General features: G+C 39.7%; 1 protein-coding gene across 1 annotated transcript in view; it reads left to right on the top strand.

Annotated features, from left to right (window-relative positions):
- The first annotated feature begins 13,034 nt into the window (after window positions 1-13,034).
- The window catches only part of ccm2l (CCM2 like scaffold protein), a 30,388-nt gene continuing 27,196 nt past the window's right edge, over window positions 13,035-16,226 (top strand). The window contains exon 1 of the mRNA XM_036591449.1: window positions 13,035-13,149. Coding sequence (XP_036447342.1) covers window positions 13,120-13,149 — 30 coding nt within the window. The 5' untranslated portion in view covers window positions 13,035-13,119. The remainder of the gene's footprint in view (window positions 13,150-16,226) is intronic.

Raw genomic sequence — 16,226 nt, 5'->3', positions numbered from 1 at the left:
TTAACATTTCGGTTGTGACCCCTGAGCTAAGCCAGCGAGAAAGGGGTGATCAGCGCATGCCCGTTTGCTCTGTCCACGGCTCAGTCATTACTGCATAATCGCCACCAGCCCAGTTACCGACCGTGCTCTATGGTTCAGATTTTGCCTGGATTGCCTGAAGCCAGTAGCAAAATTGTGGCGAAAATTTTCACTATAGCTACACAAAAATTTGTACAGCTGTTAGCTACATTTCATAAAACTGTAGCGTCTACAGCTATGAACTACAAAAAATTGTAGTTAACTACAAAAAGTAGCGCGCTACTTAGCTACTCCCCCATCCCTGGCAGACGCAGGAGAAAGCACTCACAATATTCATCATCTGAGGCGATACGTCTGCACGTCCACCACGTTGGAGCACTTGTGAACAAATTCACTTGTATTGAGACGATGAGTCTCAGGATTAACTACAACTTCCTTAATACTCAACCGATGTTCACCAAATTTGTTTTGTTATAGTCACTTTCTGGTGACTGAAGCGGCACCATTTAAGGTGGAACGGGAAAATTAGAACAAGATGCTGGTAAATAAGAAGCTAACTTCAGGATTGTGTAAGAAGCTGCAAACGTTAATCTATTATGAATATCTACACGGATTCAGGAGTGCTATAATTTACCCAGCTACAAAGCTTTAACCTTCATTGTAAATAAATAACTACTACATAAGGTTAAGATCCCCTGAATAGACTATTAAAAGAAATAAGCTTAATATAAAACCAGAGGAAAAACAATCACATCAACAGGTTCATATCTACATAAACACCACACAAACAATGCACATCACACAAACATGAGTGTGGATCGCTGTGTTCCCTCCATTATGTATTCCTATCCCGCTTTCAGAGTGTAATATTCTTGAAATAGTGTAATTTTGGACAGTATCTTTCTCAAACTGCCGCTCTGTAATGGTACTGAATGCAGTCCAGCAGCGATGTTGACCGCCCAAAAATGGTGGTGCTGTTGATGTGCCTGGATGGACCCAACCCGGCATCTAGGTATGGATATTTATGGTGTGAGCCTAGCAGTAAACAAAGTAGCCTAGCCAGGTAGCACTGAGAGCTGAGTAATAGCCTGAGCCTAAGCATCAGTTTCCCTTAGACACATACAGAAGCTTTTACTTGTGTTTTTGCTCGAGACCAAGCATTTTCCAATCTGAAACCTGACACTGTGGTCTGAGAATGTCCTAAAACACACACTGTAACATAGCCGGCTTTGCATACAGTTATATGTCAGCAGCACCGAGGGTGTTTAGCTAGTGCAGCCATGTTTCGGTCTGTGCTGGGTACAATTAATGTGTTATTAATATAGAATATCAGTTCATTCAGCATGTTTAAAAGTTCATCTTACCTGATTACCTTACCTTACCTTCTAATTGGTGAAGTCATCTTCTTTAAGGTGCATTTATTGCTGCCATAGACGTTCCATTGCATGCACGCAGCTTGTGAAATCTCCATAGAAAAGTACTGCTGGTAGAATGAGATGCTCTGGAGGAGCCTAAGGTCACCATGGCCAAGCGTTGACTAGAAGCGTATAAAAAAGAGTAGAGGCTGTTTCTGCAGCAAAGAGGTACAAACATTCTGTTTGTGCCGTTGGTTTCAGATGAAACGTTCAATCAGCTGGTGTCTACAAACTTTTGGACATATTGTGATGTTCTTGTGGGGAAACTACTGTCTTGCTTACGTTTGCATGAAATCAGGACAGATTTTTAAAACCAGCAATGAGTGAGTTTTTGCCGTGACTGAGCGCTGTTACCGTGGTAACTTGGTTAGACATAACTATGCACAGGCCAACTTTGGTGGGATGGAATTTGAGGCATAATATGTTATGAGGCTAAAAAAGAATTTCAGTTTTCTAACACTGTGTTCACATTACCAGGTTGAAGTGGCACAAATCTGATTTTTTGCCCTGATGTGACTCAGATCTGATGTTTTCAGGGCTGTGTGGACACGCAAATCTGATCACTTTCATATGGGGTCCTAGATCGGATACGTATCCGATTTGTGGCCATGTGACCTTAATGTGACGCTCAGATCGGAATTCATGTGCTTTTTTCCACTGCGCGTGCGCCATCATTCAGCGTTACCATGGCAGCAGCGCCGAACAGAAGTTAAAGCCTGTAAACGGTGGAAAAGCAGCTCATCTCACCTTTTTCTCCTTCGTCTCGCTCTAATAATGAAGCTGAGAGCTGATCAGAGTTAATGATCTTCAGTGAAGCTCGTTCTGCTCGTTAATTTGTGCTGATGATGCACGTGATTCATTCACATGACGTTACTGAGTAGGATGTGCTCATGTGGGTCATTTCAGGACGCTGGTTCGTCACATTAATGACAGATTTGAATCACTTAACTAAACAAGTGTGAATCATCGTGTCAGAGAGATCGGATACGAGCAAAAAATCTGATTTGAGCAATGAGGCTTGCAATGTGAACGTAGCCTAAGATCTTCATTTATTTATAGGTCTACATTTTTAATTAATTGATGTGCTTCTGTAGCTTTGTGCTGCAGCTACAACGGTAATTTAGCTAACTAGTAATGGAAGCTTATACCCCACCAATTTGCACTGTGCAGTCACCACGTTTTCCTTAAAAAAGGCCTCAAGCTTTTTAATAATCTTAAATAGACAGAGAAAATCAGGCCTCAAGTGGCTGCTACTATGGCTTTTAGCTGTGTGACATAGTTTCATCAATTTGTATATACATGTCAACAAACTGGACTGGCCTAAAATCCCCAGAAGCGAACACTGGACACCAAAGCAAACTTCGGATACCAAACATGTCTTACTGCATCAGCCACATTTAGGGTAACAGGGAGATTGTATCAATAACCCTGAGGGAATATGGTGTGTGCAAAAGCCCATTTGACCATCTGCGGTCATGTTTACATCTCATCTTAAAAGCCAAGGACCATACAGAGTGTAACATAGATGTAGAGGTATGACCCTTAATTTCAGCCATCTCTCTCTTCTTGTGAAACTTTTTTTTGGCTTGCTAAAATTGGAGAATAATCAACTTCGCTGCAGACTGTTCCGCGACATTAGCTGATGGGTGAGTCTGCATCAAAAATGAATGGGATGGCGGCGCAGCACCCAGAGCTATAGAGGGTAATTACCAGTGACATGACTCCAGCTTTTCTGGTGGAGAGCTGAATGCGGCGTTCGGCGCGCAGACGCGCAGCCACTCGAAGGCACATCTTTTGGCGGGTTGCCTTGGTAACCATGGACTGGTTAAGTAGCTCTGTTGGTTCCCTGTTGAAGAGCGTTCGAGTAGCGCGTCTCTCCAGAGAGCTGACCTGTCATTAGTTCCACTCCTGTAGCCCTCTTACTGTGAGCCCCAGGGTCAACAGCACCCTCTGCTGCATGTATACACACACACACACACACCACATACACACCACATACACACACTTTCCCTCTAAAAACACCAGTACCTGTACAGTCACTTCTCTATGGCTCAGATGACATCAACTGCATATGCATCTAGTGCATATAAACAGTAGGGATGGGCGATACTGCCCATTTTCTTTTTTTAATCTGGTGCTGTTACTTTCTTCTTGCTCACAAAAAAAGGGGAATTCTAAATGTGTAGCTACATTTGGACAAATGGACTGCTAAGTGGAGTTATATATAGTTATGAAAATAGTTATAAATAACTTCACATGATTCGCCATTAAAGAGCATTTATTCAGTGCCATGTCTGTGCCTGTACAATTAGTGGCCAAAAGTATGTGGACACCCCTCCTAATTATTGAGTTCATGTTTTGCATCCATATCCATTGTGTAACAGGTGTATAAGATCAGCCATGTGAATGTGAAATCTGAATGGGATTTTCATCACACTGAGGAGCTCAGTGACTTTAAATGTGTCACAGATATAGGATGCCACCTTTGCCATCTCTGCCGCAAGTCAGTCTGTGAAATGTATGCCCTGCTAGATCTGCCCCAGACAACTGTAAGTGCTTTTATTGTGTAATGGAAGCACCAACGTGCAACACCAGCTCAGCCATGAAGTGGTAGACCACACAAACTCACAGAGCAGGACCACTGAGTGCTGCAAAGCATGTAAAAATTGCTCCATCCGCATCAATTACTATAGACTAACTGCCTGCCCCTTCGGTAAGGGAAAAGCCTACTTTCTTAAGGTGCATACTTAAGTTAAAAAGGTCATTTATGCAACCAGGCACTGGCCTTCTTGTCCAACATCAGTGCCTGACCTCATAAATGCTCTTTTAACTGAATGGGCACAAATTCCCACAGACTCACTCCAAAATCTTGTAGAAAGCTTCCCGGAAGAGTGGAGGCTGTTACAGCTGCAAAGGAGGGCCAACTCCATATTAAAGCCTATGGTTTTGGAATGAACTGTCCAATAAGCCCATATAGGTATGATGGTTAGATGTCTACATACTTTTGGCCATGTAGTAGATGTATATACAAGTGAAGTAGAGGGGGAGAAGCAAAAGTAGTTCCTAGCTGACACATTTCTGTTTCTGAACATTGAGTGACATCCTACTTTGGGGCACCTCAGTCGCCCCAGTCACGTTAAGGCAAATTAGTCCCTAAAGAAAACTTGTTTTTTCAAATTTACCACTATTTTACCATCAACACCATTACAAATAAAAACTCAGAAGACGTTAAGGTTCACTGGTGGTTTTGGAGAGTAAATAAAACGGCTGTATTCGTGTTGCAGACATTGCGACGCCTGGTTCCTTTGTTTACACCTCAGAAATTTTGAAAAGTCAGGTAGAATTCCCCTTTAATTCCTTTTGATTTGGAAAAAATAAGAAAATCTCTAGACTCACTCAGAGATGTTATAAAGGAGGATGCTGGTCACTGGTTGGAGAATGAATGGAAAAGCTTGTAAAGCTCAACATGGCATCTGTTTCGGGAAAAACTCCTGCCTTAAAATGAGCTCGTCAACTTCGTACTCATTCTCTGTGGAAATATGCCCATGCTCAGTAGCCAGAACAAGAAAAGTGCATGTTTGTGTGTTATTCGAGCCAAACACTACAAACTATTGATTCTATTTTGGCCACATTTTCTAAATATGCTTAGTTTTGGGCATTTAGTTTGGGAAAAGTTTCTCCCCACTCTAAAAGACAGGCCTCTAGTCTTAATAACTGCCCGAGGGTGTTGCTAAGATGACTGTTGAGTGGGCAGACTTTCCTGTAAGGACTTTGATTTACTGCACTTTTTTATGATTTACTTACTTTCAAACTTTCACACCTAAGACCCCCTGGTAGTTTGGGGGCCCTATGTGTCTGCATATAGCGTTTAGAGAAGAAACCACCCTGCCTACAGCCACAGCATCAGAGACACTCGGTTTAGGAAAATACAGACACTGCGTAAAGAAAACACTTCAGGAAGTATCGATACTTCAGTATTGATCCTCCCACCCCTAATACACACACTGCAGACTGCAATATTCTACCACACACACTTACACACTCGCTTAGCTCAGTTTCAGGTTTTGCAGGGTTCGTTTGGTTTAAAGCAGCATAGCCCATAAAGCTTCACACAGGCACTAAAGAATGCTCAAATATTCCTAAAAGCATCATAGCACTAAGCCAAATTGAGTCGACATCTAATTCTCCCGGCTTTATGAGCCGCATCAGGTTTCTAAGAGCTTGGAAGACACGGAAATGGATTGAACTGCTGCCCTCATGATGCTTTTTAAGAAACTCACACTTAGTTCACTGAGAAGTCACATTCCACTGTAACAGGAGGTAAATTAGTGTTGGTGTTAAATGCTGGGTAAAGCTCTGAGTCCATGTAAGGAAAACATTCCAGTCGTATCCTATTCATCGAAGCAGAGAACCAGAGACTAAGAAAGGTGCTGGTATTGACATCAGGGCAGTGTGTGGTTATTTATTCAGTGGCTAACAGTAGGTGCTGAGAGTCCATTCTACCCCCCACAGAGTAACTCGGCACTGAGGCGCCACGCCCCTCTGCACAGATGCTCCAGTCACACACTGCCCCCCTGTGGCCGTCCGTGAGAACTGCAGCAATCCAGCTCTATTACAGACTGAGGCTCTACAGAATGGTTCACTGTAATTAGGGCTGGAACTGTTGATTATATTAGTAACCAAGTCATGTACCAATTCATTTGGTGATTGATCAAGTAAAAAATATTAATACAACTGAATGTAATGAGCAGTAACAAAAGTTTTTGAAAGTTTCCAAAAAAGAAGTTAGGAAGTATTTAAAACAATATTCATTAAATATTGAAAACCACTATGTGGCAAAACATAGATATAAACAGGGTGTCTATCAGGGTGTCAAGCAGAGGAGTTAAAAATTGCCATTGGTTTTTCCTCCTTCTCTGTGTCTGATAGCAGTAGACCTTATATTCCGAAATAATGACTAATTTTCTCAGATTTTTGACTTATTATTCCAAAATAATTACTTACTTTCTTGAAATTTTAAGCAAGCCTTTATTTCAAGATACTAAGTCGAAATGTTTAAACACTGATGCCAGAAACAAAGAGGAACAACACACAGGTGATTTTTCTCCTCCAACTCCTCCATATGTTTCCCACTCTTAGAGAGACCAGAAAATGTGCATTACCATCATGCAAATTTTCAACGGGTCACTGCAAATTCATTGAGAAGGCAGATTTTAATCAATGATTTTTGTTTTAATCAAGTAATCGTTACAGCCTTAATTGTAATTCAGTACTAAACCCTCAGAAAAGGTTCCTTAAGGCTTCTTTAGTAAAGGCAGTGGTTCTATATAGAACTGCGAATGCTCAAAGAACCATTTCAATGCCTATATGGTTCTTTTTCATGTTGTTCTTCTCTATGACAGAAAAACCTGTTGTATATGGTTCTTTTTAGAAATGGTTCTATAGCACCAAAAAAAGCAAAGTTAAAAAAAATCCAGTTTATATTTTTGCACATTATGTTTCTGGAGCCTATCCCAGTGGTCAGAAAGGTGGAAGGCAGGAAACAACCTGGACAGGTCACCAGTCCACCACAGAGTATTTATACACTATTTAATAAAATATATGTAATATATGTAAAGATTACATAAAAATCAATCAAGTTTTGGACATGATTGCTACAAAAAAAAAACAAAAAAAAAACAGCAACACTTTCTATGAATGTCATGTTTGTAAGCATCTATAAACACATTCATAACATGTTATAATGCATTCATAAGGCTTCGTAAACATGGCTATAAATATTAACAAAAATGCATTACACGTTATAGCCATGCTTATTATGCATTATGAATTATTAACATAATGCATTATAAGTACTGTTCATAACACATTATAATAGCTCGTAAGTTGTATTTGTCCACTGAAGTTGAAGTATTTACTGAAGGATTTACTGAAACACTAAAACATTCACGATAAAGCATATTACAGGCTTCAAAGGTCAGATTTTGTGCTGTCATCAGTGTTTAACTCAATGTGGGAAAGTTAATGTACACCACCGTTAGCTTGGCACTAACTTAACACTGCATATCCAGTAGAATGCTAGCAGAAATTAGCCTTACTGTACTGTAGTGTAGTGTGATGTTACAGAGTGAAGGGTTCTAGCGCTTGACGTTAGAACCAGTGAGGGAACAAATTACAATGACAGCACTGTACTATCTCGCCTCTCCCTCTCCAGGCCTTCACTCCACATTGACTTCACGCTTAGTGTGATGTCAGAGGGGGTTCAGAGGAGGGGTTGATGGGTACTTGGTTTGCTGTGATGTAGTGTAACATTTAAAGTGAGAGCGCTGGGTAAGAAAAGCACATTGTAGCAGTAATTCTAGGCTGGACAGCCTGTTTGGAGCATCTGAATATTCAGGACTGAAGCCCTGAAGATGCAGCTCTAACAGCACCAGCACTGAGAAATAACATACTGGAAATCCAACGACGTAAATAAACTTTGTATTTGTCTTTACTTTACGCTCTCCAAGCTGGGACTGACATCTTTGGCACTGACAGTATAACATGTCATTAACACTATTTATAATGCATTATATTAACAATTCATAATGTATAATAAACATGGCTATAAAGTGTAATTCAGTGTAATTCATTTTTATAAATATTTATTGTTTATAATACCTTATTAATGCATTATAACATGTTATAAATGTGTTTATAGATGCTTACAAACATGGCATTCATAGAAAGTGTTACCAAAAAAACTGTCACTTGCAAATTGCACCTGATGTTATTAGGCTGCAAAGCAATAGCAAAGACCTTAAACATCTCTGTAATTACAATTTGGTTGATAATATCCAATTGAAAAGTTCATGGAACCACAATCCTCCCTGGACAGGAGCGCCATGCAAGATTTTACAGACTAATGATAAAGATGGTATGAGAGAAGCCAGCAGTCTCTCAAAAAGTTGCTGGATGACCTGAAAGCATCAGGAACAACATTTACACAGGGAACAATAAGCAAAACTCCTCTGCTAAAAAAGGAAGAACAGAGATGTGCATCTAAAATTTGCACATAAGTATTTAGACAAGTCCGAACTGATTTAGGAACAGTGTACTCTGCTAAGACAAATCAAAAATGCCAATAATTCAGCTTGTCATGTTTGGAGAAAGAAGGGTTGAGCATATGATCCCAAGAACACCACATCCACAGTGAAGCATGGAGGTGGGAGTATCATGATATGGGGCTGCTTCTCTGCTTCTGAGGCATTAGATGTCATTATATGTCATCAAAGGGAACATGAATGGAGTGATGCACCAGGAGATATATGAAGGAAGATAACCAACAACAATAAACATACAGCCAAAATAACTCGACAGGTTCCTCAAAGAGAAAGTGAATGTACTTGCATGGCCTAGTTAATCTCCTGATCTAATCCCATGGAAAATGTATGCAAGATTTTGAAATAGTGAGTCCATCAAAGCAGAGGTTCTCAAACTTTTGAGTATTGTGGATAGTAGAGGCCACTGTGCCCGCCCCCCACCCCCACCCCCTGGTCATTACTATCAGTAAATGAAGAAGGACCAGGTCTTACCAGAACTTTGCCCACTTTGCTAGCTTTATCTGCAGCTACTGCTGACCTGCACATAGAGAGAGACATGTCACTGTTCTATGACATCACCGATAACTTAAGTTGCTGCGGACCTGCTGTGAGGTGTATTAGTTGGCATGTATTTCATTTTAATAAAGTTAAATAACATCTACCATTTTTTCTAAAGTGCTTTTTTAGATATGGCAGAAACAGCTTTAACCCTTACAACCCTAGAAATTTTGGGTTTCTTTTTTTTTTTTGGTATTTTGGGTCAATTACCATTACAATTGCAGAGACAGTCACACATGCCATGTTTTTATTTTCAAGAGACCCTGGGCTACTCAGATATGCCATTATTCGACATGTAAATGCTAACAGAAATTTAATATCTTCATGAATTTCGCTAATTTTTTATCCGAAATTTACCTAGTGCCTGCAAAATTTTATAATTTTTTGCTTATACAGATCTTAAAAACAAGTGGCACCTTAGATACCTTTTCAGAAATTGTTCGTCTGGATTGTCTGTGAGCTGAAAGTGCTAAACAACTGATGGTGATTCATTCTATTGGTCATTATGAGTAATAAATAAACAATTAGCATAAGGCGGCCATGTTTCTTTATTGATTTTCTGTCCTCTAGGATAAATTTCTGATTATCAGCACTAAACTCAGAGTCTGAGTCAATCAGAGGACTGTTTGAGACATGAGGAGAAGTTACATGTGCTGTAGGGATTTAAATGAGGATTTAAATGAGGATTTAAATGGACATAAACACAGGATCTGAAGTGGTTTTTGAAATGGATTACTGAGTGGATTACTTCGCTGAATGAGCATAAAGTCACTCTGGACACACAGGGTAAGTCCTGCTGAGCTATAATGTGTGAATTGTATTGCTGTTTTAATAAACTGACTAAATCAACACTTAATAAGTTAAGAAGCAACTTCTAAAACATTTCTGTTGCCTCCTTTATGCCCCCCTACAGCCCCCAAGGGTGTCATGGTCTCTAGTTTGAGAAACACTACATCAGAAGGACCCTCATAACCTGGGGGGATTGAAAACAAGGAGGAGGAATGGGACAAAATTGAACCACAGTGCTGCAAAAAGTGTCTCAAGGTGCCGTAGACGTCTCAAAGCTGTAAATGCAGCAATGTTAATATTATTAATTTGTGGTGTCCAATGCCGGAGTTGGTAATCAGGAGAGTCGGGACAATTCCTAGTGGGCCAATAATGTGGTACAGCTCCGGTTTGCTGATACAGTTGCAGTAAGCTTCTTTTTCTCATTTCCCATTCCAGCTTAAATGATGTAGAAGTTACATTCAGACGCCTGTACGAGCGCTACTGTGTGACTGCTGCACTATTTAATGGCAGAACAGAAATAAGAATAAGAAGCTAACATCGACCTTGAGAGATTAACATGTCAAAATTCAATGAGATGGTGTGAAACTGGTGCTGATTGACACAACAGGAAGTGCTTTTTTTGCATTATCATGTAGCAATTTTCACACTTGAATGTGAAGATGGACAGCAGCAGCAAGAACTGCAAAAAACTGAGGTCACACAGAAGACAAGAATGAACGAATGAAAAAGCTACTTAAGGAGGACGAGGACATATCCGAGCAGGTGGGCAATTGCTGACCTTAACTTACTTAGTAATTAGTTTGTAGCGTATTGACTGTTATGATTATGTCACATTTCAGCACTAGCTAGTCAGCAATGTTTTTTTCAGTGCAGCATATAACCAGGCTTGGGCAAAGTACTTGTGTAGAGATGGCTGAACACTGAAAACACCGTCTGAAATGTATTCAGTAATGTATTTCATTATAATACATAAAAAGTAATGTATTCGGAATACATTTAGAATACATATTGATAAAGTGCATGAGCAAAAATGTTTGTTCGGCTGTTGTAATTTTTTTTTAATCACACTGTTCCCTCGCTGTTGGCAGTTTTGTTCATGTGATTCTACTGATATTATGTGTCATGAAAAATTATTCAAATGAATACAGAAATCAATACAAAATTTCCAATGTTAATTTGGCTATCATCACCTTATTCAGTCCTCTGCTGCTCCCATAATCCCACTTCCCTTTCATGACAAGTCAACAAGTGTTGTAAAGAATCCATTTTCTGAGTTCCTTTTGTTTTCTGAGCTTTTAGAGAGAATTTTTTTAGAGTACATCTTTACAGACCATGCACTGATTTTAAAATCGTGAATAAAGAAGCATTGATTGTGTTTCTTTTAAGGATGGTATACGTTTTCTAAAACTTAATGGGTAAGTATTCTAAAAGTGTTCTCCTAAATATATAAAAGGTATCTATATTCTGAATCCTGCTTTCACAAAATGTAACTTGGACTGAATACAGATACGCCTTTTTTGTATTCTGTAATAAGTATAAGTTCCCAATTCCTGTATTCCGTTACATCCCAACCCTGCACATAAATAATAAATCAGGGTAAGAACAGAAGAAGATGAAAATGTACAGATTTTAGAAAAAGTTGACTGTCTTGACTGTGTGTGTGTGTGTGTGTGTGTGTGTGTGTGTGTGTGTGTGTGTGTGGAGCCCCTAAGATGACATGGTGATTATTTTTTAATAAGACATGGTTTAATATGTTGAAAGAGTTATTACAAATCAACATATATATGTGGCCTCAATATGTTAATTTGGGGTCTTAACATATTAAATAGTGGGAAGAAGAAACTTAACATGTGGCCTCAATATATGAATTTTCTGTCTTAATATATAAAGCAGTGGCCAGAAGAAACTTAACATGTGGCCTCAGTATGTTAATTTGGGGTCTTAATATATTAAATAGTGGCCAGATGAAACTTAACATGTGGCCTCAATATGTTAATGTTAATTTGTGGTCTTAATATATTAATTAATGACCAGGAGAAACTTAACTTGCCACCTCAATATGTTAATTTGGGGGCTTAATATATTAATCAGTGGCCAGAGGAAACTTGTGGCTTCAATATGGTAATTTGGGGTTTTAATATATTAATTAGTAGTGAAGAGAAACTTAATTTGTGGCCTCAATATGTTCATTTGTGGTCTTAATATTTTAATAATGAGCAGGACAAACTTAACTTGTGGCCTTAATATGTTAATTTGGGGTCTTAAAATATTAATTAGTGGCCAGGAGAAACTTATCTTGTGGCCTCAATATGGTAATTTGGGGTCTTAGTATACTAATACTTTCTCTGGATAGACAAAGCACTTTTTGTAAGTCACTCTGGATAAGAGCATCTGCTAAATGCTGTAAATGTAAATGTAAATGTAATTAGTGGCCAGGAGAAACTTATCTTGTGGCCTCAATATGTTCATTTGGGGTCTTAATATACTAATTAGTGGCCAGGAGAAACTTATCTTGTGGCCTCAATATGTTCATTTGTGATCTTAATATATTAATTGGTGTCCATAGGAAACTTATCTTATGGCCTTGATATATTAATTTGAACATCTGCACTGCAAGTTTATTAAATACAAAGAAAAAGTTCAGACAGCACTTGTATAATTGCCTCAATGACATCACGAGGTCATGAACCACCCACTTGTGATGTCATTGACGCAATTATACAAGTGCTGTCTGAACTTTTTCTTAACTGCAGTATTTAGTGTGGCAGTATTTAAGTTGGTGGCTAGAATCCTATTAGCACGCTGAGGAGGGCCGCGTGCTGAAACACGTCTGTGCTCAATCTGTGAGTTTAATAAATACATTGCAGATTATATGAGTGTCTTTACACTCTTTCTGTTTACTTTACAAGTCCTTTTCGACGAGGAGGGCGGCCTGTTCATTTTTAATACATATTAAAGAGTATATTCAATAAGAAAAACAACAGTGCCTGAACACTCGACTCTCCTCGCTGTGTGTGTGTGTGTGTGTGAGTTGTGAGTGCTAAGATTAGAGGTGCCGGTGGAGAGTTTAGATTGGGCTCTCTGGTGGAGTTTCCTCTCTAACAGGAAGCTGATTTCCTGCACTAGCTGTGGTGTCCTGCCTGGCTCCAGGGGGCTGAGAGGAGATCAGGCCAGCCCTGCTCACACACAAACACGCACACTCACATGCCTGAACACAATCACAGATACAAACACACTCACACACACCACCGGCTGACATGGACTACGAACCCAAGAAGGTTAAAAAGGTAAGATTTGCCCGCTTTTCAATTAAGTAATTCAACGAGTTGGATGTTCTACGCTTGACTGACGGAAATGTTTAAACATTTTAGGCTCCAATTTGTTCTCGTTGCATCTTCGTCTGTGTAGATAAACAGTGTCAATATGTTTGTGAACATGTCTCACGTGTATAGGTGTCTGTTTGTCCGATTAGCCTTATCCCACACCTCACCACTGTATGCATTTCCTCTTCAGCTTGCGTCATTGTTTTGTAGGTTTTATGATTCACGTTGCTTTTTATGCGGTAGGTCAGCTTACCTGATACACTCAGACTCACCGGTAGAGTCACTCTGAGGGTTTTTATCTTTTCGAACAAGCATGGCGCTCGTTCTGTGGTTGTTCCCAGGCATTTCTTCATCACTTAAAGGAATAGTCCAGGTTTTCAGCATGACCTGTATCTGCTGCGTCTGTAACGTACAATCGCTTATCACAGTTAATAATTTTATGATGTTTCTCTGCACGTAGACAAAAAAATAAAACAAAACCTACTTGAAAAAAATGTGATAATGGAAACCGAAAGGCAGGTTTTGAAACACTGTCCACACTGTTATTCATTTATTCAGTAGATAAATTAGATACAATGTAGAATTCTTATATACAGTGCAAAAAAATGTGCTTTCATAAGGAAGGGGAAAGTCAAAGCAATAAGAATATGGGACTCCTAACAACCATGCAAGACCTGGTAGACACCAAAAGTGTGACCATCATATAAACAGAACTTAAAGCTTTCATCTCTGAGAGAGAGGAGAAAATCAAGCTGCTTCAGATCTGAAAACATCCACAGGTGTTTCTGTCCATCCTTCCACTGTGAGACGACGACTCAGCGCTGTGGGTCTGACAGGATGTGTAGCTGTCAAGAAGCTGTTAGTGAGAAAAGGAAATAGACAAAAAAGAAGAAAATCAGCAAATCAAAGAAAGAAGCTGCTGGTGCTCTCAGAACAATGGACTGACCAGCCCAGAGTCCAGACCTCAACATCACTGAACGTGTTTGAGGTTATTTGGATCGTGAGAAGCAGAAAATACAGCCAACTTCCAAGACTGAACTTTAGAGGTGTGGAAACATAATCCCATAGATGTCTTTGAACTGAAAGTAGGTTTCAGAAAAAGAACGGAGGCTGTTTTAAAGGAGAAGAGTGGACATATTAAATATTATTGAGAGGTATATCGCTGCTGTTGGAAGATAACCTTGTATTACAATTTTTGTTGTTTTTCAGTATTTTACATAGTCTGAAAATGCCTGTTGCTCTTTACATTGTGTGTAAATTTCATGAAGAATGGACCAAAACAAACGTCCCAAAATGACAAAAAACTCTGGTTCCATTGACTTACATTAAAAGTAAAGTAGGTTTTCTCCTTCTCCTGTAGAGTTATCATTTTGGTCATATGAGGTTTTTTCCGACAGCAGCAATATATACATATATAGTTATTATAATTAGCTGTTAAGGTGTCAGTAATTTTCTGTTAAAAGAAACAAATGAAAGAGTGGTCTCTAACTTTTGCATGGTACTGTAGATTAGACTAAAAGCGCTGGTGCATTCTTTTAAAGCAGAGGTGTGTTTGGAGACCAAACTGTAATGTGTTTTGTGTGCCGAGTGCCAAAAAGACAAAACAGCAAGCAGATAGCTAAGTGGGTTTCACATAAAGTTATGAGTGCAAAACGTCATTGTTTTCTGTAATAAATGTTATTTTTTGATAAATTACTTTGATACAGTGACAGCGAGGTCAATGTGATTGCATGATGTCAAAGGGTTGTTTGTCTTGTTACTAAATGTTAACTGCAATGTTAAAAGAAAAATAACTCACTGTTGTCGGAGTGGTGGCGCAGTGGGTAGCGCTGTCGCCTCACAGCAAGAAGGGCCTGGGTTTGATTCCCAGCCGGGTGACCAGGGTCATTTCTGTGTGGAGTTTGCATGTTCTCCCCGTGTCTGCGTGGGTTTCCTCCGGGTACTCTGGTTTCCTCCCACAGTCCAAAAACATGCAGTCAGGCTAATTGGACATGATGAAATTGCCCCTAGGTGTGTGTGATTGTGTCTGTCTGCCCTGTGATGGACTGGCGACCTGTCCATGGTGTATCCTGCCTTCCGCCCAATGACAGCTGGGATAGGCTCCAGCACCCCACCGCGACCCAGAAGGATAAGCGGTTTAGATGATGTATGTATGTATGTATGTATGTTGTTGGAGCACAGCATTCGAAAATCTCCAACCAATAATTTTAATGAAGGTGGTCACAGTAGCCGTCAGCACGCACCGCCAATCAACGACTTCCAGCACTGCTCAATGTCTCTGAGCGCAGCACCTCCCTATTACTGCATTAAATTAAGCCCAGATAAACATGCACATCTCAGTTCCCCCTTTACTCAACTAACATCACCAGCTTACATCATAATATATTTCCCCTGGTACCTTTTAGCTCAAAAACAGTTTGCAAAGCTAGTTAGCAGACTCCAAACATGATGAACTAACTAGATGATGTGTTACTTGAGTAGCAAGCTTGAGTTTCCTGTTTCCTTCGTTGGCATTGACTGTGTTTGGAATGGCGTACTACTATACTACATACTGTGTACTGTACTAGTATATCGCAGTTGTCAGAGAAAACCTCGTATCTCCAAAATGGTGACTTTACAGGAGAAGGAAAAAACATGCTTTACTTTAAATGTAAGTCAATGGAACCAGATGTCTTTGCGAGTCATTTTGAGCCGTTTCTTTTGGTCCATTCATCATGAAATTTACACACAATGTAAAGGACAACAGACATTTTCAAATTATGTCAGAAACTAAAAAAAAGAGATAAAGGTTTTGTTCCGACAGCAGCGATATGTTCCTTCATTTGGTGAAGTGGTAAGCGCATCAGGGCAGTTTTCTGGTGGGTCAAATCAAACCTCCTTGGGGGGCAACCTTGGGCAGCCCTGCTTTAAACTACTTTGCCTCTTTGGTTCTGTATACAAGCTCCACTGCTGTCCTTACCTTATCTTCTATTCACAGACAGGCTCCCACTTTCTGTCAGACTCTCTTCTCTTTAATGGCTTTGTGGATGAGCTCGTTTGTG

Source organism: Colossoma macropomum, unplaced genomic scaffold (genome assembly GCF_904425465.1).
Source record: "Colossoma macropomum unplaced genomic scaffold, Colossoma_macropomum, whole genome shotgun sequence".
NCBI classification, from domain to species: Eukaryota; Metazoa; Chordata; class Actinopteri; order Characiformes; family Serrasalmidae; genus Colossoma; species Colossoma macropomum.
This window is presented reverse-complemented; position numbering and strand designations above follow the sequence as displayed.